This window comes from Rhincodon typus, chromosome 5 (assembly GCF_021869965.1).
Source record: "Rhincodon typus isolate 14 chromosome 5, sRhiTyp1.1, whole genome shotgun sequence".
Taxonomy (NCBI): Eukaryota; Metazoa; Chordata; class Chondrichthyes; order Orectolobiformes; family Rhincodontidae; genus Rhincodon; species Rhincodon typus.
In genome coordinates, this window is record NC_063336.1 from 102,078,816 (window position 1) to 102,101,858 (window position 23,043).

The window sequence follows — 23,043 nt, forward strand, 5'->3', positions numbered from 1 at the left end:
GTGTAGTGTGGAGGAGATTAGCGCAGAGGAGAGTGAGCCATCGCAAGCAGAGCGAGCCCAACGAGATGGTGCGAGATGATTCCCCCCCACCCAACTCCCCAAGCATCTGTGGCGGCCGCAAACACAGGGAGATTGAACTTATCTTCTGAAGAGAGCTCGTTCATGGAGGCAGCATCGCGGCTTTGTCAGGTCCAGAGCGTGGCAGTGCCTGGGCGTCCAGATCGAGATTTTAACAGTCGTAGATCAAATCCAATGCAGGAAGAGTGAGCCCAACATGGCTGTGAGGGATGTCCCCTGGCATCTGCAGTAGTAGCAAGAGCAAGGCAGCCTGAGGTCTCCCAGAGAATAGGTCAAAGTGGAGGAGATCGAGCCCTTGTAGGAAGTGCGAGCTCAGCATGGCTAAGCACTTAAAAAAAACTAATGAACTTTTAACTTTATTTTACTTAATGTTAAGAAGCACTGTGATGTTTAACTTTTAACTTCATTTCTTTATTTTTCTACTTTATACTAAGTCGGACTGTGATGTTTATCATTGTTTCCTTATTTCTCTACTTTGTACCTAAGATTTTGTACCTAGGTATCTTTGTACCTAAGGTGGCGCCAAGAATGGCGACATTGTACGCTTTTCACTGCTCATGTACTTCTGTACACGAGAACATGTGACAATAAATTCTAATTATAACATGCATTACTTGGTACTGCCACCTGTCAGATAGAAACTAGATGCTGACAGTTCCTAACATGAAAGCCAGAGTGGGTACCTGGCAACTCCAGCTCACTGCTGTCTCTGTGGACCTCCACGTTGGAGACCTGGCCCTAACATCTCGGAGCATGCTCCATAGACAGGAGCTACACACCTCAAGGGCAGAGACATCGGCAGCCAACATGTTAACAGCCTCATTGCATCATCGTGGCACATGTCCAAACCATTTGCAGCTCGCTTCTGCACGTGATTGCTGCAACTCGGAGTGCACTAGCATTTTTCATTGCACTGATGCTGCAAGGACACTTTATTGCGTGCACAGGCATCCAGGTCACGGTTTGGAACAGGCTGTATTTCAGGGCTGGTCACTTGCCTCTTAACACTCACTCACTTTGCATCTGCTTTGATGTTCACAGCATCCCTGCCTTGCCTTTTAGCACATTTTCCCCTTCAGCACACCATAAAGGCTCACAGTACTTATTTGTTGACTTGCCTTTTAGTGCTGACACAGCGCCACACAGCTTGTCATAGTTGTCAGCAGTCATCAATCAAGAAGGTGGACATGTTGCTGTATAGCACGTTGCTACATCAATGTAACACCTGTACCATGTTCCATGCCAAAGGCACTGCATAAGCTTCAACCAAATGGCCATGATTCAAAGGAGAGTAGCCCTCAGTCAAGTTGAGGAAGAAACTTCCAGGCACCAAGTCCCAGCATAGTATATTAAGGGCAACCTCGGATATAATTGCAGGGGCTTGGTCACAGTCATTTGGGCTCGGGGTAGTCATGGTCAGGTTGTCTGTGCCTCTGTGCCCTGGGAAGTGGGACATGTTCGGTGCTGTGGGTCGGTGCACCCAATTTGCAGAGTTGGATGTGCACGTTCAGGGAATCTGGTCACTCATTGTTCTGGGCTGCCCAGCAGTGGAATGCTTCCACTGAAAGTCTGGGAATAATCGGGCCACTGCAGAGGGAAGGAGGGAAGCTGGGGAACTTAATTACAGGGATTTGGGGCATAGGAGATTACCATGTGAAAAGGGTGGCCACTCAATATTCAAAGGGATGTAATGATAGAGCATTGAAAAGAAAGGGTGGGGTTGGCATTGGACTCCTAGTTCTGGCATATTTACTCAAGATGCCTGGGCTGGGGTAGGGGCAAAATGGGAAGGAATGCTTACATCTGGAAGTGCACCAATAATAAGCTGAGTGTGAGACTCACTAATCAAGGAACAACTGCTGTTTCCTTCTCTTTTGTTGTAAATAACAAGTCACAATGGAGATGAAAGCAGATGTGACCACACCAGAAGTGTCAGAGTTCAGTTTTGTCTGGTGTCCAAATCCTTACCTCAAACACATATCAGGAAAGGTCCCGACGTGAAACGTTAACTTTCCTGCCCCTCTCATGCTGCCTGGCCTGCTGTGCTCTTCCAGCTCCACACTGTGTTATCTCTGACTCCAGCATCTGCAGTTCTTGCTATCTCATGTAACATAATGAATCAATCTCACTAAATGGCTCTGATACACGAGCAGTGTTTTGCTATCTTGAAAGATCGACTGCAGTTGCCAAAGTAGCAATTCACTCAGACCTGCACATGTTGCAAGAGCTGCTCACTTCACACCTTGGACCATCAAACATCATGCAGCACTAAAGGCTTTGTACCCTCAGTGTAGTGGTTGTGTCGAGACGCACATTCTCACACATACAGCCTATGGTGAAGAGTGAATGTGTAATTATGCATTTGAAAACTTATTTACATTCATGTATCACCTGTGCCATCTGTGACTTCAGAAGGTCGTCATCTTTCTTTCCTTCCCACTCCATCTCAATACAGTCCCGATTCCACAGCTGGCGCGGAGGGAGCCTTCTCTAGCCTGTTTGCCCGGGAAGCTTGGAGAGATGACCGCCAGGGCATTTTTGTCCCGAGAGTCCCAACATTCTGGGTGTGACCTGTCCAGAGGCCAGGTGCGCCTCCTCAGCTTGAACTTCCAGAGGGTTGATGGCAGAAGGTAGGGTAGAGGTGGAAGGCCCGGCCACCTCAGAGTGTCCCAAGATGAGCCTCCTGTGGGATGTATGTCCTTTGTATGTGTTGGTTCCTTTGGCTGTGTCTACTGTCACTGCCCTGCCTTGTGAGGATGGAGAACCTGGAGTGGGTTCAGAGTTACTCAGTCACCTGACACATTGCTGAATGGCCTGAACGCCAGTCACTAGAGCAACGGAGCGCAGGTCTGTGCACATATCCATTAGACTCCGAGTGTGGTAGACCAGGCTCTCTATTGGTAGTTGCCAGCATGACCATGGAGGCAGCCAGATGCTCAGCATGCCTGAGGCAGCAGGGCCCCAAAGGCATCGCTGCCATCCTGACAGACAGACCTGCCCACTGCTCGCATATCGATAATGTCCCCAGTTCCTGCCACCGTGACATCCTCTCCTGCCTGATGCTGAGCAAGGGCCTGGTCCCTTGACCAGCTGCAGAGACATGGCGGTGAAGTGCTCACCAATTCTAATTAAAGTAACATGCCAACTGAGCTGGGTGGGCATGCAAGAGGCTGCCTTACTGGCGTCCATGGTCTGCTCCTCAGAGGTGAAGGAAGACAATTCTTGCGGCACTGCCCTCTGGGCCACAGAGACCATGGCATTCCTGCTGATAACTGCAGGAGATAAAGGAGAGAATTTGTCGCTATCAAAGGGGTAGATGTTTTGCTTTGTTGATAATACATCCACAATTGGGGTGTTGGGATAGCAACACTACAGTGAAACAGTGTTTTCAGCATCTCCGCTGGATGGTGCCAGTCTTCAAAGGCGAGGGTCAAGATGTTCCTCCTTGTAGGTGAGGAGCAGCCAAATGTCAGATACCCCATCACCATCCTGGCTCTTTCAGACCATTTATGGCTCGATTTCACTTGGAATGAGAGAAAGGAAGGGACTGAGTGAAATTAAAGTGGATGCCACAGCTCGTAGTGCTGGTGTAGGTTGGAGGGATAGGTGGGGAGGTGTCCCGTGTGAAAGAGTAGGCAGCACAGAGGCCAAGTGAGGGGAAGCAGGTGATGATGAGAGTCGTAGAACATGAGTCTTGGTGGGAGGTGGGTGCAGGAGCAGGTCTGGTGAGGTGGCAGAGTGACCTGGTAAAATGGAGAAGGTCATTGACCGTCTTGCAAAACCGCTGGGTGTTTCTATGGACTGTAGAGACTGCATGGACGTTGCTGTCGACCTGGGACCAGGCTGACAGTGTCTGCTGTTGTGACCTCTTCCGCCAGTTTTAGGGGAAGAGGAGCTCCCTCCCCTTACTGCCCAATTCACCAGGACCCTCTGGTTCCTGTCTGAAATGTGGCATGTCAATTTGCCCATGTCTGCCATATCTAGGGCAAAAGTCTCCAACTGTGCAGGGCAGCTCCAGACTCCCAGTGCTTGACTGGTGTACATCTGCCTTTTAACAATGGCACCTGCGCCAGGGTGCCAGGATATCCCAGCAATGGCAAGCACATCTTCTTAAGGCGGGTGGGAGAATCAGTCTAGTGTAGGATAAGAGGGATGCCATAGAGGGGCGTGGTAGGTAGTCAATGAGGCAAGATCAAGACAATTGCATGAGAAAACCTGCTAGGCCTCACGAAGAGAACTCTCCTGGAACTCGATGAAAATGACACTTGGTCAGTTTCTGATTGGGACGCTCAGGGACATTGTGAGCTAAAATCATAGTTTTATGTGTTTGAGACAACAATGGCACAGTCTCCTCTCTCAGCTCTTACTGATGTTTTCCTTCTGTTCCCACCTATCACTGAATTTTCAGGCCTCAAAATGGGGCCACAGTGTAAAGTGGTTTGGAAGCACTGGCCTACATCATGAAACACTTCATAATTTTTATATGTGTGTATTAGATCATGCCTCAGCCTTCTCTTTCTTCAAAATGATCTGGTCTGTTTTCTGCTAGATCTAATCTGAGTTCTGGTATAATTTGATTTCATTTATATCTTCTCTAGCATTAGCATCTTTACATTATATATTACTATTTTTTTTTCTATCTCTTTATATTAGCTAATGCACCAGTAGAGGTGGAACGTACTATCACTAGGCACTAAAATGGCTATCCTCTTACTAAGTACATGTCTGTATTGAAAGAATTGTTATCAGTTGTGACATGTTCCATGGGTGACTAAACTGTGTGAAATCTAGGTTGGCCTCACTGAAATTGGGTGTTACAGGGATAACGATGCAATTATGATGTACCCCAACAGGAGGCAGCAGCTTCAGGAGACCACAGAGTTGAACTGGGATGGGACAAATCTGAAATATTTATTATTTTACTATTTAGCGAATGTAAATCCCTGAAGTAAAGCAAGAGCCTACTAGTTTTCTGAGCTGAATGTGATTAGTTAACCACTTAGTCATTTCAAAGTGGTGGGCTGGACAGCTGGTTTGCAAAGCTGAGTGATGCCAACAGTGTGGGTTCAGTTCCCACAATGGCTGAGGCCATCATGAGGAACTTGCCTTCTTGACCTCTCCCTTCGCCTGAGGTGGGGTGTCCCTCAGGTTAAACCACCAGCAGTCATCTTTCTCTAATCAGAGAGCAGCCCGATGGTTCTCTGGGACCATGGCAACTTCATGTTTTAATCTGTTGAAGGGATGTATGACATTGTTTCTGTTCCTCCACAAGCGCACAAGGGGTTTATACTGAGGCCCCTATAATGGAAGCTGTCTGTGCACTGATCCTGGCGGGGACTGAACGTGTTTACCAAGGACCACTGTGGCTGTAGCACTTCAAAGCCTGCCTTTTGATAGATGGAGTTTGTCACAAGGAAATTGTTGGTAGCTTCCCATATTTCCCAGTCCCTGATCCTTTATGGTGGATTGAGAAGTATTGAAAGTTCTACAACTGTTGGATCTCTGAAAAACTTACACTTGACAATTGGATGAGGATGTAAAAAAAAGTGACTATTTCCTGTCTTGATAGTAAGTCAGCCTTTGCTGATTTTGCCTCTTAACAGCTCTGAATGGAGTTTGCATTTTTGCCAAAAAAAATTGAAAGTTTGTATCTTCATACAAGATATTTATGTAAACTAGTCATTGGTGTATAATTATGGTCTGTAGCCCTCCCCTTGCCATCTGCACTATTAGCCATCACCAAAGTAAATAGGACAAAAATAGGCAGGTGTTTATCTGTGGAAGGAATTTGTTAGGCAGATAGTTGACAGACGTTTCTAGTGATCATTGGAGCCCTGTGAACTATTCCAGAGGGGCAGCTAAGGTATGTATTGAGTAGTTCTAGAACTTGGGATCACTGGATGAAGTTGAGTAGTTGTATTTCTGGAAAATTAGGTACAGTTTTTTTTTATTTAAGAAGTCTGAATACTATTTGGAGTGCATGTACCCTTCCACTGTTATTTTAAACTGTTACTTATTCACTGCTATCTAAATTGGAACTAAAAAGTACAAGATTTGTTAACAGTACGTCTCTCTGTTTCCTTATTATTAGGCTCTGTTTTAAGCTCAGTGAGATATTACAAATAATTTTTGTTATCCATTTATTTTCATGGCAAGGCAGATCAAGAGCCAGCATTAGGCAATTAGAGAGAACTGGCTTTGAGAAATACGTAGCAGATAATCTCATGGATTTTTGCCAAATTGATTTAAAATATACATCTAAAATGGTATCTGAACAATAAACAAATTTGGTTGCATGGCAAAGCAGCAACTAATACTGTGATTAAAAAGTGAAAATGAATGAATTAAAGCATTGTTTTATTTTTGCTGCTGTTTACAACGTAGTGTAATGCTGTTATGCAGCTGAAACTCCTGCTGAATAGTTCGTGGAAATCCGATAAATTCCCTGGTCCTAGTACCTTCGTAAGCTTTGTAATCTCCTTGCAGCCCAGTTTATTTATCAAGAAACAACTGGAAAGTCTTTAACAAAGAACAGAAATTGCTGGAGAAACTCAGCAGGTTTCTGTGAGGTAAACAACTAACAACCCATCTGTGGAGAAAAACAGATACTGCCAGACCTGCTGAGTTTCTCCAGTAATTTCTATTTTATTTCAGAATTCCAGCATCCGCAGTTCTTTCTTTTATTTTGTGGAAAACCTTTAAGTTGTGTAATGGTAATCTGTATAGAATATGGATCCCCTTATGCAGTTTTGGAAGTACCTGCTGTCTAAAGTTTTGGCAAAGACCTGTAGCTCGGGGTTGTGGGTGAGATTGTTGACTTGCTCGCCGAGCTGGCTTGTTCTCGTTCATGGTTGTATCTGCAAGCAGTGCCTCTGGTTTCTTAACATAGTCTGGTTTGTTCATGATGATGGTCATGCGCCTTTTGTCTGCTGGTAGGATTATGATGTTTCTGAAGAAGGGTCCCAACCCGAAACGTCAGCTTTCCTGCTCCTCTGATGCTGCCTGGCCTGCTGTGTTCATCCAGCTCTACACCTTGTTATCTCAGACTCCAACATCGGCAGTTCTTACTATCTAGGATTGTCTTTCTTGAGTTTATCTAGTGCTTTTCTCTCTGATGTGTTCAGGTTGTCCGCTTTGTTCCTTGTGTGTAGTGTGGGGTTTATAGTTTGTCGGATGCTTGTTTTTCGTCCGTGCGTCTGTTGTCTTTTAATGTATTCTCCAGAGCGGCCATGAAGTCTGTTCAGTTTGCATCTTTGTGGTTATTGTTCAGTCCGCATAATAGCAGAGCTTTCTCAGTTTCTGTGAGTTGTCTGCTGGATAGGTTTCTTATCCATGTATCCGGTTTGTTGTTGTCTTTGTCTTTGTGGTGGATCAGTTTGGTAAGTTTCTCCTGTAGCTTGTGTCTCTTCTTAGTTTTGGTTTTGTGTTGATTGATGGTGATGGCCTGCTCTAGGATTGTAGTCCACTGCTGGTCCGTAGAGTTTAGATACTGTGATATTTGGCGTGAAATTTCCCATTTGTAGCTGTGGAGTCGGTTATGGGCATCATTAATCATTGCTCGTAGCATTCTGAGTCCGTTCTGTTCAGCTATTTTATAGCCTGTGAGTTGCTGAGTGAAGGTTTGTACTTCACGCTGCAGGGCAGTACCTGGTTTCTGAGGCATTCGTGGAGAAAGTGAAGTTGTTCGCGGGTAGAGCTCGGTCAGTTGGCAAAGGTTTCCCATTGTCTGGCAGTTTTTAGCGTGTTATGAACGAGAACAAACCAGCTCGGTAAGCAAGTCAACAACCTCCTACCTGCCGTTTTCTGTAAAAAGCAGTGCTCTTCCACTGCCTTATTAACTGTATGTGCTTATCTTTAGAGCTACTATAAGTAGTCTGTTCCCTTGCTAACATAGAAAGGGGAAGAAGTGGGAGCAAATAGATGCACAGTTCAAAAGCCAATCAATATCCTTTTTGTTGTACATGTCTTGCTCATTTTAGTGCACGGTACATTTAATTTCCTTTGTTCAGCCATGTATGAGCTATGTCTTAAAGAGGACAACTTTTTAGCAGCCTGGAGTGTAACTTGCGTGTTGTCACATGTATGTGCTTCTTATAGGTCATTGGTGTCAGCTGCTGCACACAAGTGTAGCATAATTGCACTTGTAAATGCTGCATGGAATTTAGAACTTAACCGTGCGCACCTCCAGCACAACTACCGATTTTGTGAAATATAGTTTCCTGACTCCGTGGAAGAATTCATTGTACTGCTGTTATTCTTAGCACCACTATTATTGTGTGAATGCATTTCAATCTGGAGTTGGGTGGGACCTGATACATCAGAGAAGAGAAAACTCGAAAAGAACAGAATCTTGCTTTGCTTCAGGAGATGCAGAATTTTCATTAATAATGGGTTGAAGGGTTATTGAGAGTGGGAAGGAGAGTGGAGTCTGGGACCAAATGATATCAGCCATTATCATATTAAATGGCAGTGCAGGCTCTAGAGACTGAATTGCCTACTCCTGTTCCTGCTTCTTGTGTTATAAATACTTTGAGCCTTTGTACCTCTGTAAGTTTAGAGTCAGTACATTGTGGAAATGGTTTTGTACTTCTGGAACTTCCTGTGTGTAAACACTGTTTGAAAACCCCTCTTTCATTTTCCTGTGTATTGCAAAACAAATTTCAGTTGTAATCTAGTGGGACACTGTTACTCAATGACAGAATTGCAACATGAGATTGATGCAATTGATCCCAGTATTAGTTGTTGCTTTGCCATGCAACCAGTTTGTTTATTGTTCAGATACCATTTTAGATGCATGTTTGAAATCACTTTGGCACACACTGCATGAGATTATCTACTACCCATTTCTCAAAGCTTTAATTGCCTAGTGCTGGGAAATATTTCTTCGAGCTTTACTGGAATCCTGTCTGACTGTCGGGGCTTGTCTGTCAGGAGCTACCAGCAGCTTCTCCTGCTGCTGCACCCACAGAGTTGGGACCCCAGACCAAAGGCGAGTTGAGGTGGAGAACAGGATGGCAGTGCAATTTGGTCAAAGGTATGGGGACAGAGGGTAGCTTTCAGCAACCACCTCTGTCTGATGGCAGGTCCCTTGAGAGTGCTTGACTGTACAGCTCCTCATCGACGTGTCCCATCCCCTCCCTGAGCTAATCCTCGATCCACCACTGAACTTGTTAATGAGCCTAATTGATACCCGGTTGCCACTGTAGCCTGTAAGCCTGCCCCCAGTCTAATTGGGAAGGTTTTTGCTGGTTTAAAGTTTCGGCAAAGATCTGTAGCTTGGGTTGTTGGTGAGGTTGTTGACTTGCTCACCGAGCTGGCTTGTTCTTGTTCAGATATTTCGTCACCATGCTAGGTGACATCATCAGTGGAGCTTCCAATAAAGCGGTGTATTTCTGCTCTGCTTGGAATTTATTCTGTCTGGTCCGTTATGGTGAGTAGTATCATTTCTGGTTTTGATCTGTGTGGGTCATACAGATAAACCCATACAGGTCCATACAGTCCTGTATCTCAACTACAGATCTAGATCTACAGCAGGTCCAATCATGGCACCCACCGCTACCCCAGATTCTGTTTCAGACCAACAGTCATCACCACTCCTACCATTTCCTCCACGATGTCTGTCCCAAGTCCTTGACTGTCTGCTCGGATATTATGGATGAGCACTTTGATGCCCTTGCCTTGAGTGTGCAAGAGCATACAACAGTGACACTTGCCTCTTACTGAAACCAGGTCATTTGTTATTTGTCTTTTCCATTGTTCTTCTCTGTGCACGTTGCAGAATTGTGGTGCTGAATCCTCAAAAATGAGTGGATTAGGATCATGTCAGAGCTGGAAAAAGAACCATCTTACCCACTTCCAGTTTTAACAAAGGCAGGATAAGAAGTGTGCGCCCAATTCACTGAGGGTAGCCTTGGTCAGTGAACTACTACCATGCGGTTGCTTGGCTTCATTTTGACAGTCATTCCATTTTTAACCTCAGGTGGCCATGTTACCAGGCTTTGCAACTATCTGTGATGCACTATTCCCCCAGATATCCAAAATAATTTCTGTCATTCTTCCATCTACTGACATGACATTTATGGCAACCTATCGCCATATTTAATAGCATCTGAAACAACATCTGTCTACGTAGCTCCTCTGTCAAAGTGCTTCACAAGAGTGTTATAACTTGCCACCAAGTGACACATGGACATACTAAGGCCATTGTCAAAAATATTGGTTAAAGAAACACGTTCATCAGAGCACCTTAGGAATGGGGGGGCAGAGAAGTTTAGGGAGCGAATTGCAGAGCATGGGCAGCTCTAGACTGAGAATCCTCATCTGCTCAGTCTCTCTGTCTCTGAAGCTCTCTTTTTCTCTCTCACACTCTCTTTCTCTCATGTTTTCTCCCTTTCATACTCTCTTTCTCATGCTGTTTCTCTTGTGCTTTCTTTTTCTTTTTCTGTCTGACACACTCTTTCTCACTCTCACGGTCTGTCATGTGCTCTCTCTCTTTCTTTCCGCATCTATCTTGTCAAGTCCACTGGAAGTCTTGTATGTTCCAAAAAGGTTGCCTCTCATTCTTCGATAATCCATTGAGTAAATCTACACAACCTCTCCTCATATGACAGTCCATCTATACCTGGTACCAACATAATGAACATTCTTTTGACCACCTCCAACACCAATATATTTTTCCTTGGGTAAGGTGCTCAAAACTGTTCACAGTATTCCAGCTCTGGTCTGACTCGTGCCTTGCGTAGTTTTAGCAAAACCTCCCTATTTTTGTATTCCATTCCCTTATCAGGAGTCTACTTTCTTTGCATTGGAAGTCTTTATTTCATTAACCACAAAACCATTTCACTGTTCCCACTAATAAATAAGTTAGCAATTTGCAAACATTATTATCATTTATTAAAAAAAACTTTCATTTGCTTGTTTTTAATGTATTCAATCCACTCCATTTTGAAAATATTAAATGGCTTGCAACACTACATATAAATCCATTTTAAATGTCAACATTTGGATGCAGTACCTGTTAAGCATGTAGGCAGTATCAGCTTTTTATAATGCTAACAATCCTGTCACTCAACATGAGAAGATACATAAATAATTGCATTGTACTATTATGATTTGAATCAGCAGTGTATGTCATGCCTTAGTACACAGAAGCTCAGCAACAGGTTGGGATCGGTCTTCTGAACACCATTGTTAAGATTGATTTTGTTTTTCCATTTTAATAATTTATAACGTAATGCTAACATTGATTTTTCAAGAACTCAAATTGTAGTTTCTCAGCCCTGTGGTTTTGGATCTAATGTCTGTCCACTTTGTGCCCAACCCCACGATTGTGTTTTTGCTTTCAGGTAAGTCGGCCAGGTGGCCCGGCTGTTATGTACCACTGCTCCCCAGTTTTGGCCGATGTGGTAGGGGTGAAAAGCTCTAAAGGTGTAATTAGTCTGTTTGCTGGCCTCAACAATCTGCTGATCAGAACACACGCGAGAGGACGTGTAGTGAAACATATCGAGCACCCTGATGCTAGCAAATGTAACTGGCAAAATAGACAAAGAAGCTCTGCCGTCCATGTTCTTCCAGAAGAGAACACAAACTCTCATAGTCAAGCAGGCACATAACAGTTGATGACCCACATCCCCTCACCCTCCTGATGAGGGTACTTAACAGCACAATAAAACACATTGGCACTTTGCCTCCCCACCATACGCGCACACCTCCCCAACACCCTGTATTGACTCGATGGACCAAATGGCCTATCTACACTTTAGGGATTCTATGAACAAGTACTTTCACATTTCGCAATCAAGATACGTCTTACAACCCCTTTTGTTGTGCACCATCGTTCCAGCAGAACTGTAGCATTACAGAAACTGTCCCTCCCTGATCCAAACCACTCAAGCAGGTTCACTTCTTAAAATACCCGCTTGAAACCTCGTGTATTGTTCAAAATTTGTTCCACCAGACCCTGTTATTTAGACCCTATTTTCCAAATTGCAAGGCCCAGCTCAGCAACTTGTTCTTTAAATCTCCAATGTTCCTGTTCTGTCCACTTACTTCTAAAAAGAAAAGAAAACTCCATCTAACAGTCTGAGGTAACAAGGTGTAGAGCTGGATGAACACAGCAGGCCGAGCAGGAAAGCTGACGTTTCGGGCCTAGACCCTTCTAGACTGCATCTGCAGTTCCTACTATCTCCTTCTAACAGTCCTTTTGTTTCAACCACCAGCTGCTTTGACTTATTCTCTGGACTGCATTAGGTGCTTTTCATACATCCCCGTCTCAACACAAAAACAGTAATTTTTCTGAGTGTTCCTGTTTCAAGGTAAGATATCCGTCATTCAGGCTTTGTTTGTGTTTCTATCCTGTAATCACCAATCACATGGGCCGTAGCTATTTATTATGGCTTTAATATCTCCCTTATCAGATCATTCTGTTTCACCTGAAGCTAAAAGAGACCTTTCAAAATATTGTGCAAAGTTCAGCTTCATTGCAACATGTAAATCTCCCCAAACGATGATATGGTTGAGTTATGGTCTGTCCCTGAAGTTGTAAGGAACTTGGTACCAGTGGTTGAGCTTTACTTTGTAGTTAATATTGCTAATAATTTATACTTTGGAGACTCTTGCATTAATTGCTAAGCTGAGTAGGTTAATAATTAAAGGATAAATCTACAACACTGCAGATTATTACTGAGTTTAACTACACAGCAAAGCTAAAAGTATAACATATAACCAACAAGCAACTTCAGTGACGAATATAACCGCAGCAACCTCCAGCCCTGGCTTCACACATTTGTGCCAACTTTAGAATCCACACATTATGAGCTTCAGCCAAAGTAGACGGGTTTTTATCACTTTCAGAGGTAAATGTTGTGCAACCCCAGGTTCTAATCAACCTACACGTTTGGATGCAAAGTCTTTTATTTTCTTTTACCAGTAAAGGACAACAGCAATTACAATTGTTATTACAATTGCTAGGTAACTGAGGAAATCCTAGACACATTCTACCACCCCTCTTCTCCTGAGCCAGTCCTGTAACCAATCTCAGCAGTATTTTGAATTCTGTGGCCCCCTCAGTGATTATCTAATTGATGGATTCAAAGTGCGAATTCTGAGAACCTGATGGATCACATTATGCATATGTCTAATCCTAACAGGCGACTGTCTAATATTAAATAAATAGAAGGACATTCTGTGATTACATCTTTTGAAGTTCGATTGAGCAGCAATAGAAATTAAAAATATATTGTTCTAAAAACAAATAAAACCATCATTTACTTATACTTGCACTTGGATGTGTTTTTTTTCAGGGATCCCCCCCCCGACCAACACCAGTGTTGGCACTATCTATCCAGTAATGTCAAGTTAAAACTATTGTCCAAGATATTCGCCTTGTAGCAAATTGCTGTTCTTTTTAAGAAGCAGACAGTACTAAGTTGTGTTATAGTTTCAGCAGTCGTTATAAATATGGTGTTCCTCACTTGACTACTATTCACTGTCCATCCTTAATTCTACATGAAAGAATCAGCTATGTTGCTATAAGAGAGGTGTCAGTGACTACATCAGAGTCTAGTTCAGTTGTCAGATTTCCCGTGATCTCGATGTTGAAGGGCAGCTTGCTCCAGGAAACAAGAAGAATAGTTTGACATCTTCTTTTGCTGTTTTCTCTCGATAAATGACAATGCATTTAGATTTGTTAGATAAATGTGAAGTGCTTTTAAAGCAGAGTTGGCCTTCAAAAGGGCTGTGCCCTCGATATTCTTAAGGTTTCCAGTGAGGACTGCTAACGGAAGGACTTGGCTTTGTTCAACTAACAGTTGATCATTTTTGCAAGATTGATTGATGTACACAAGAAGCAAATAGTACTGCATTGCACATCAGTGAAGATTGAAATGTGCAATTTTGGAAAGGTGGGATGCTCCAGCAACATCTAAATATGTTCAGCCTTCTGAATAGACCTGTTGAAATGAGTTATTGAAATGTATAGGTTGCTATTGGCGTTAAAAGAGAAATTACAGAAGTTTGACAATTTGCCAAAGGTATACTAAATGTCTATATCCTCCTTGTCATTGCCTGGCAACAGTGTGTTTTAAGGCAAGAGTCAGAAGCCGAAATGTAGGGAGTTGTCAGTTCTTGTCTTTTCCCTTCCTGAGTCTCATAATGTATCAATCTGACCTAAATCAAGACCGTCTACTCTTGATATTTTTTAATAAACTGGAGCAAACAGTCAGAAACCATACACTTCAGGCAACAGATTGTGTTTGCAGCAGGATATGCAGCTTGCTTTATGGAACTGTAGAATTCCAAAATCCTTTTAAAGACTATTGCCAGAGAAAGGAGGATATTGCTGATGGTTTAAAACTGAAAACTGTGTCCAAAAAAATTACCCAGTTTTCTTCACATTGCGTACAGTTTATATCATGCCCTCGCACATTTGATGACTTTATTTCCATTAATTTAGTGAACATTGAAATCTTATTGGACAACACTGGATCAAAATAGGTATGTCGTCTGAATGCTAATTTTTTAGTCATTAAAAATGCAAACTAGTAAACAGTTATATCAAATAACTCTTACTTGAAGTTTATCAATGACAAGTTTTACAAATTACGATTTGTATCAGACAAAAATTAATTTAACTGAATTCCAATAATCTCGGTCAGCTAACTACTAGCTGTAGCAATGGCCAAAACTTTAAGGTATATTCTGAATTGCTTTATTTTGCTGCTTAACCAAGGTCCACTGATGTTAGTTATTGCATTCATGATGCATGTTTGGCTGTGAACCCAGACATGTAAAAGTGTTAGTTCAGTAGGGAGTCTGTTTTGGAAGTGAGGTGACTTGTAGACTTTGTATGATTTGACTTCCTAAGTAGTTATGAAAAAAGTCACCTCTTAAGATCAATGCAGGGAAATGATAGGAAACCACTCCTCCAGTCAGATGATGTCTACTCCTGTGCCTGTTCTTGATAAGTTCATTGTGAACCTGTCGGCAGCAAGCGTGAGAGAAACTATTCCATGATTGGAGGGTCATGGTGAATGGCAGCTGTCAGCAAGGCTGGAGGAAGTGAGAACAGGATGAGGAGTGAAGCTGCTGAGCAGAGGCACGAGACCAGTCAGTAAGACCAAAGAACGGGATCAAGAAGTCAAGGTGAGATCTGAGGTTGGGAGTAAGGCCAAGAGCCTGAGTGCTGAGGGTACAGTAAGGTGGCAAAGTGGAGAGAGAGCAACAGGGTTGGGTGGAGAACCCACAAAGGTTCAAACTCTTCAGAAAAGGAAACACTCACCACAAAACTGGAAAACCAAAGTTAACGAATTCCTTGCAAATACATGTGGAGTCTCTAAATGAATACTGCAGGAGTTCTGGCGCTGCAATATAAAGGGGAAGTGTGGTGGATGTTATTGTAATGAACTCTCTGTGAATTGTGTCATTTAATACTGAACAGTTTTATTTAATAAATTTGTATTCATGTGTTATCCCATTTTAAAATGTGTCTTCTGTGAATTACTTGTCTGGGTATAGTCGAATAGGTTTATTTAAAATCATAAGCTTTCTGAGCGCTGCTCCTTCTTCAGATGAAGTGGAGGGAAGTGCCATGATGAAGGAGCAGCACTTTAGAAACTTATGATTTAAAGTAAACCTGTTGGACTATAACATGGTGTGGTGTGATTCCTGACACTGTCCACCCCAGTCCAACACCGGCACCTCCACATTGTGAATTACTGGGATTGCAGTGTCTCTATGAGAGACAAACGTGCTATATTTTCTCCATGACTGCACCAGTCTGTAGGAAATGTAATTTAGGGTGATGTACTTTGGTCGATAGCTTGCCATATTTTGAAGAAAAGCATTTGGTGCTAACTTATGCCTGTTATTTCGTGGCAGTTTAAATAGTTTGTGTACCTAGGAAATTAATGTTTTCCTTGTTGCCTGGGATGAAAAGTCTCAGTTAAGAGGAGAGTCCGGAAAGGCTGGGTTTGTTTTGGAGCAGGGGGAGTCTGATTGAGGTATACAAAATTATGAGAGGTATAGACAGAGTAGATTGTGAGAATCTCTCACCTCTGGCAAACGTGCCTCAGATCAGTGGGTATAAGTTTAAGGTGAGGAGCAAGTGGTTTAGAGATTTGAGAATTTTTATTTTTCACCCAGTGGGTAGTAGATATTTGGAAAGTGGTGCCTGACAGGATAATGAGGCAACCTTTAAGAAGCATCTGGATGAGTACTTAAAATTCTAGGGCATCGTAGGCTGTGGACTAAGGCAGGTAAATGAGCTTACTGTTGCTTGGTGTTTGTTGGTGGGCATTGTAATGGTGGGCCAAAGGACTTGTTTCTATGCTGTATGACTCTATGACTTATATTATGGATTTAAGTTTAAGACGGTGGTGAAGACTGTTGGGAATGGGAAAATTGGTCAGTTCTTCCATTCTGCTTCTATGTAAATCAAAATTCCCCATTTATCCACACAAGTACAGGAGTTATTGTCACTAAGTGACATTGGCCCTTAGTGAAGGAGTTAACGAAAAAGGAGCCCCCTAAAAATTAAAAAAAAAGGTAGCTGCCGAAAATCAAACAGCCTGTGCTCGGGTTGGTTAGGGTGATAAATTTTGAACAAGAATAATATCAGATTTGAATCTTGGATTTCAAAAAGTAGAAATTATATTTGAGCCTACTCTACAAAGCATATTGTTAATTTTTACTTCGTTCATTCAAAATACAAGAAACATAATTTAATTTTTTAATTTATTGAAATGATGGTTAGACAGTTAACTTTTTGTTTTTTTTCATTATAAGTCATAACGTTCTGTGAATTTGGTCTTTTCCTAATAAATCAGTTATTCCTGACTTCAGGGGGCTTTAGATTGGTGAAATGGCCAACCACATGGCAAATGAAGTTTAATGCAGAGAGGTGCAAGGTAATGCATTTTGGTACAAAGAATTAAAGAGTAATATTTGAATTTATGCGATTTAAGGATTACAGAAACAGAGAAAACTGACACGTATTTTATAAATGTTTGAAGCTGGAAGAGCAAGCTGAGAAGGCTTATTCTTAAACAAAATTTACAGAATCGTTGGCTTTATAAACTGGCACAGAAAGCAAAAAGGAATGTTGGGGAAGCATTGGCCTAGCAGTATTGTCACTAGACCTATTAGTCCAGAGACTGAGGTAATGTTCTGGGTTTGAGTCTTACTATGGCAGATGACGATGTTTGAATTCAAAAAGGAAATCTGGAATGAGAAGTCCAATAATGAATAGGAAATCGTTGTTGATTGTTAGGAAAAACCCACCTGGTTCACTAATGTACTCTAGTGAAGGAAACGGCCGTCCTTACCTGGTCTGGCCAACATGTGACTTCAGGCCCACAGCTATGTGCTTGACTCTTAACTGCCCACTGGGAAATATATGTTAGCCTAGCCAATGAGGCCCACATCCTATGAACAATTTTTTTTAAAAACTGGTTAGGTCTCACCTGGACAGAATTCTTTAGGAAGAAAGCCAAGTACGTGGAAGCAGATTTAAAAGGATCACATCAGGACAGAGGAGCTTCAGTTAGAGAAAAGCTGGAGTTTGCCTCACGTAGAAGAAAAAAGTTAAACGAAATGTAATAGTGGTATCAAAAATCATCAACTATCATTGAAAAAGTAAAGCAGATAAACTGTTTTCAACAACAGAAGAGTTGGTAATCAGAGGAAGTAGATTTAAGGTGAAGGAACCAGAGGTGGGGTGAGCATTTTTTTTAACACAGCCTGTTGTTACGATCCAGAATGAAAAGATAAGTTTAGATTCAATAATATCTTTCAAAGTGTGATTGGATTGATACTTTACGGGAAATGGCATTATGGTGGAATGGCAAAGAAATTAAGTTAACTTCATTGTTCTAAGATTTGACGGAGGTAAGATCATCTGGATGTTCTTCCTATGTTCTTTATCATTCTCGGATAGTTGAGTCTTCACATTTAGAAGAATAAGATTATTTGGTGATTCAAGTTAAGCAATATAATTCTGCACTTGAAAATATTGACATTTTAGATTGGTTTATGTCGTGATTTGTAATGTTTTATAAAATTAGTTTCTGTCATCCTTTTGTAAAGCATCATTCTACATTAAACATATTTGGCAATCTTTATTTGTGATTGTATTAATGAAGCAGCTGTATATAGGAGTAATGTAAGCTCACTCTTTGGAGAAACAAACTGTGCAGAACATTTGGGTTTGGACAATTCATGATATTATTGTAGTGTGACTCAGAAAATAATCAAAACATTTGTTTTTACAACTGTTTACTTGTCAATTTCAGGTCAGTTTCATGTTATGTTTAAGATCAGCCACCAATGACTTCTTTGTTCACCAACTCGTTTGGAACTTGGTCCATCAGTAAGTAGATTACTGAAGCTGAATTTGGATTATTGCTAAGGAATTTATATATGAGTAAAAATGATTTATATAATTATTTACTGGACTTTTAAATAGCCACAGGAAAATGGTTCAACAAATAATCAGAAATGATACTGCAAACAATAAAAGTACCAAGAGGTAGTTGTAGCCTGTGGGATCAGACATTTAATAGGGTCGTACATAATGTATTTTTATTTGTATATGTTAGACCCTTATTCAAAAAGGAGTGTACAGATAAATCTACCAACTACAGATCAGTCGGTTTAAACTCAAAGGTAAGAAAGCTATCAGAAATTATAGCCCAGGAAAAAATTAATGATCACTTAGATAAAAGTGGATTAATTAAGTAAGACCAACACAGGCTTATTAAGGATAAATGGTGTTAGTGATTTCATGAAGCTGTTAGATGAGGTAACAAGGTTCATAAGGACAAGTTATGCATGTGAAAATCTAAAAGGCATTTTTATAATGTGCCGCATAGTAAACTTGTCAGCAAGTTGAACTCCACGGATATCAAGGAACAGTGACATCATCGATAAGAATTTGGCTCTGACACAGGAAACTGAGTTGTGGAAAGCAGTTGTTTTTCAGACTAGAAGAAGAGATATAGCAAGGTTCTTTGGGGGTTGATATTAGAACCAGCGCATGTCTTTATCAATATTAATTTTATGTTAGAATTGGGTTTTCAGGGCACAGTGTGAAAATTTGCAGATAACACAAAACTTGGGATTATTTTAAACTGTAAGGATAAACTTCAAGAATGTATCAGCTGATGGAATGATTGACAGATGAAAATTAATGCAGAACTTTTGAAGTAATACATTTTGGTTGGAAAAAAAGAGGAAACGCAATGTAAAATAAAGATACAATCCTAGAGGCGGGTGTAGGAGCCAAGGATGGAACTACAAAAGCTAGGGAATTATGGTGAACCTTTTATAAAACAATGGTTCCATCTCAGTTGGAGTATTGTATCTGATTCTGGGCACCACAATTTAGGTGGTATCTGAAACCATTGGAAAAAGTATAGAAAAAAGTTATTCTATTTATGCCTTTAGGTACTAACTCAATACCTAGTGGAATGTTTTTTTCTTGAATTACACTGTCAAATTCCCTAATAGTTTTCAATACAGTCTTGTTGTTGAACCTTCTCTGAGATAGAGAGGCTAATTGTAATTTCCACTTCTTTTAATGCCACCCAATTTGAGCTAAGTGAATTGGGCACAGACTGACAGTGGAGGTGTCAAACATAGATAAAACATTAAACAAGCCCAAACATTAAACATAACCCATGACTTTGGAACAGTAATATGACACACCATCGACACACCATCAACACACCAGTCAGAGGTTGTAGAAGTGTGGAGGGAAAGGTCTGTCGCTGGGACCATGGCTGCATTTAGCAGCAAAGTCTGCTGGTAAAGGTGGGCAACATCTGTATCATTCTTGAGTTCACTCTCTTTTTTCCTTCTTCAACTGAAAATGAAGACAGATTCAGAGAAGTGGGAACCTTTATATTTGTAGCCATAATTGTTTTCCTATTTGCTGTATAATCCCTAAGCTGTCTCAGTTTAGTTCCCCAGCTGGGTGTGGAGCCCCTCTTTGCACATCTAATGATTAACTGAACAGATGTAGGGCAGGAAGGGAGTGAACCACTCGCTCTCCGTTCTACCTTTTTCATCCAGCTGGGAAATACAAGGTCTAGCCTATAGTATACAGTAGCAAGGATCCTGTGCTAAACCTATGAACAACAGTATCAAGGGTTCAGCTGGCATTTTGTGACCAATTCTGAACACTGCATGTCAGGAAGAATGTCCAGGCTTTGGAAAAGGTGAGAAGATTTATTGAGGTGATTCCAGGGAATGAGATATTTAAGTTCTGTGGTGAGGCTGGAGATGCTGCGCATTTCTTCTTGGAGTAGAGAAGATTTAGGTAGAGACTTAACAGAGACATTCAACATTTATGAAGAATTTTAACCAGAGTAACTAAGGGAAAACTGTTCTCACTGGCATAAGGGCCGGTCAGAGAAGACATAGATGTGATAATTGACAGAAGAGCCACAGGTGAGATGGCACAGTGAATTATTTTGATGAAGAATTTACTGACTAAGAGGGTGGTGGAAGCACATTTTGTCATACTTTCAAAGAAGACTTGGATAAATACTTTAAAGGGAGAAATTTGTAGGACTATGGGAAAGGAGCAGGCGTCATGGAACTAAATGGTTAACTCTTCCATAGAGCTGGCACATGAAAAATTTGCTGAATGAACTCCCTCTGGGGTGCAAGATCCCATGATAGGATTTCATAAAGGGAAGTTGCTTGTTTCACAGCACTGTGAAATTGTAGAATACTTGCCAATTATTTGAAGTAATCAATTTCTTTTTGAAAATGGGAACATTTAGCTCAAAGTAGTAAGATCATGCTTTCAACAGTTGATAGATCTGGTATGCAAGCTACAAAATAATAAATGCAGCTTTTATCGCCATGGCGCATTATGTAAACTCCATTACAAAGGCATTCAAATAAAACAACAGCTGTTAATATAATTGATTGCTATCAGACTGTCGGTATCTCATTACTGATGTTGTTAATGTGCTTTTCTTCCTTATTGTTTGGTAGTGGAAGACCATTGTCAATTAAATTGTTTAAATTGCAGACAATTCACTTTTTTTCTCTCTTCCAGATTCAGCTTAGAATGACAACAGCAAGATATAGGCCTACCTGGGACCTGGCACTGGATCCCCTCGTGTCTTGTAAATTGTGCCTTGGGGAATATCCATTGGAGCAAATGACAACATTATCACAATGTCAATGCATATTCTGTACCCTGGTTGGTATGATTTTGTTTTTTGCTTTGTAACTGGTCGCACAATCTTTAAATAATTTTGTAAAGTTTGCAGTGTCCCAATGTATTTTGCTGAAATAAGTGTAGCTTTTTGAAACTCAGTCAAGGATTCATAATGACATGACAACAGTTGCCAGAATAGTACCTCTATTGAAACTGCATGAGCCGATGGTCATTTGTTTTCTAACCTACAGCTGTTGGCCTGTCCAAGCAACCTGACAAAGGTATTTTTAAAAGCTCTCATCTATTTCAATTGATTTTCTTTCATGAATAAGGAATTTAGAAAATATCAGATCATGGAACTTCATCAGCCTTTGAGAGCATCTAAATATAGTGCTGCATTTGTGACTTCCACCCTGTGGGTTAGACCCTTGGACCAACTAAAACATTATCCATCTGAATTCAGCACTAAATTCAAATACCTCTGCTGTGTTTGGGATTTCCTGGGTGACTCACACCACACCCTCTTCTCCCTAAGAGCTGAAATTGAGTCTGTTGGAAATTATTTCAAATCTGGGTCTCACCTGTCTGTTTTAAAGGATCGTTAAATTGGTCCTTTCTGAAGAAGGGTCCCGACCCGAAACATCAGCTTTCCTGCTCCTCTGATGCTGCCTGGCTCGCTGTGTTCCTCCAGCTCCACACCTTGTTATCTCAGACTCCGGCATCAGCAGTTCCTACTATCTCTTGTTAAATTGGTAGATGTCATCACAACAAGAAGCCTTTTGACAAATCACAAAATGTTTTCCTTAATGCTTTTTAATCCCTTTTTTTTGTAAAACTCCCACTAATTTGGGCAGCACGGTGGCTCAGTGGTTAGCACTGCCTCCAGTGCCAGGGACCCAGGTTCAATTCCACCCTCGGGTGACTGTCTGTGTGGAGTTTGCACATTCTCCCCGTGTCTTTGTGGGTTTGCACAGGGTACATTGGTCTCCTCCCACTGCCCGAAGACGTGCAGGCTAGGTGGATTAGCCATGGGAAATACAGGGTTACAGGGATGGAGTAGGTGTGGGCTTGATGGGCAGAATGACCCGCTTCCGCACTGTCGGAATTCTGTGATTCTGTGAATTTGTAGGAACCATACACCAGCATCAATGGCCTATTAACTGGAAGGCTCAAAGAAATATTTGCCTGACATAAAAATAAAAGCACTAAATTTAGCACGGTATTGCTTTTCAGAAGCCATTCCACTGCTCTGAGTTGTTTATGTTTGCAATAAGTTCAGTTACGTAATAACTCAAATTAAATAATTTTAATAAAGTAACACATAGTGTTTATGCACAATTTCAATTCAGTTTTAAATTTATGGATAAGGGGAGGCAATGGCCGAGAAGTGGTATCACTAGACTATTAATCTAGAGATCCAAGTAATGTCTGGGGATCCGGGTTTGCATCCCACCATAGCAGACAGTGAAATTGGAATTCAATAGGAATCTAGAATTGAGAGTCTAATGATTACCATGAAATGTGCCAATTGTTGGAAACCCATCTGGTTCACTAATACTATTTAGAGAAGAAAATCTGATCTAGATTTTACGTGACTCAAGACCCATAGCAATATGGTAGTTTCTTAACTATCCTCTGGGCAATTAGATTTAGGTAATGAGTGCTGTCCTAGCCAGCGACACCTACATCTGTGAATTTTTTTTAAATGTACCTGTGAATCAGTCAGAGTGAACTTGATGTTTCATTTAATCGAGTAGAACCTTTCAAAACATTGTCTTAAAGAATCTAGAAGAATT

General features: G+C 41.4%; 1 protein-coding gene across 5 annotated transcripts in view; it reads left to right on the forward strand.

Annotated features, from left to right (window-relative positions):
• The window catches only part of rnf144aa (ring finger protein 144aa), a 76,445-nt gene that overhangs the window by 19,584 nt on the left and 33,818 nt on the right, over positions 1-23,043 (forward strand). For 3 of the 5 annotated variants that reach the window (XM_020530119.2, XM_020530120.2, XM_048596908.1), the window contains 2 exons: positions 18,366-18,442; positions 21,143-21,289. In XM_020530119.2, the coding sequence (XP_020385708.1) occupies positions 21,155-21,289 (135 nt within the window). In that variant the 5' untranslated portion in view covers positions 18,366-18,442; positions 21,143-21,154. Of the gene's footprint in view, positions 1-7,774; positions 7,848-18,365; positions 18,443-21,142; positions 21,290-23,043 lie in introns of those variants that run through there. The other 2 variants (XM_048596909.1, XM_020530123.2) reach the window with 2 other exon arrangements.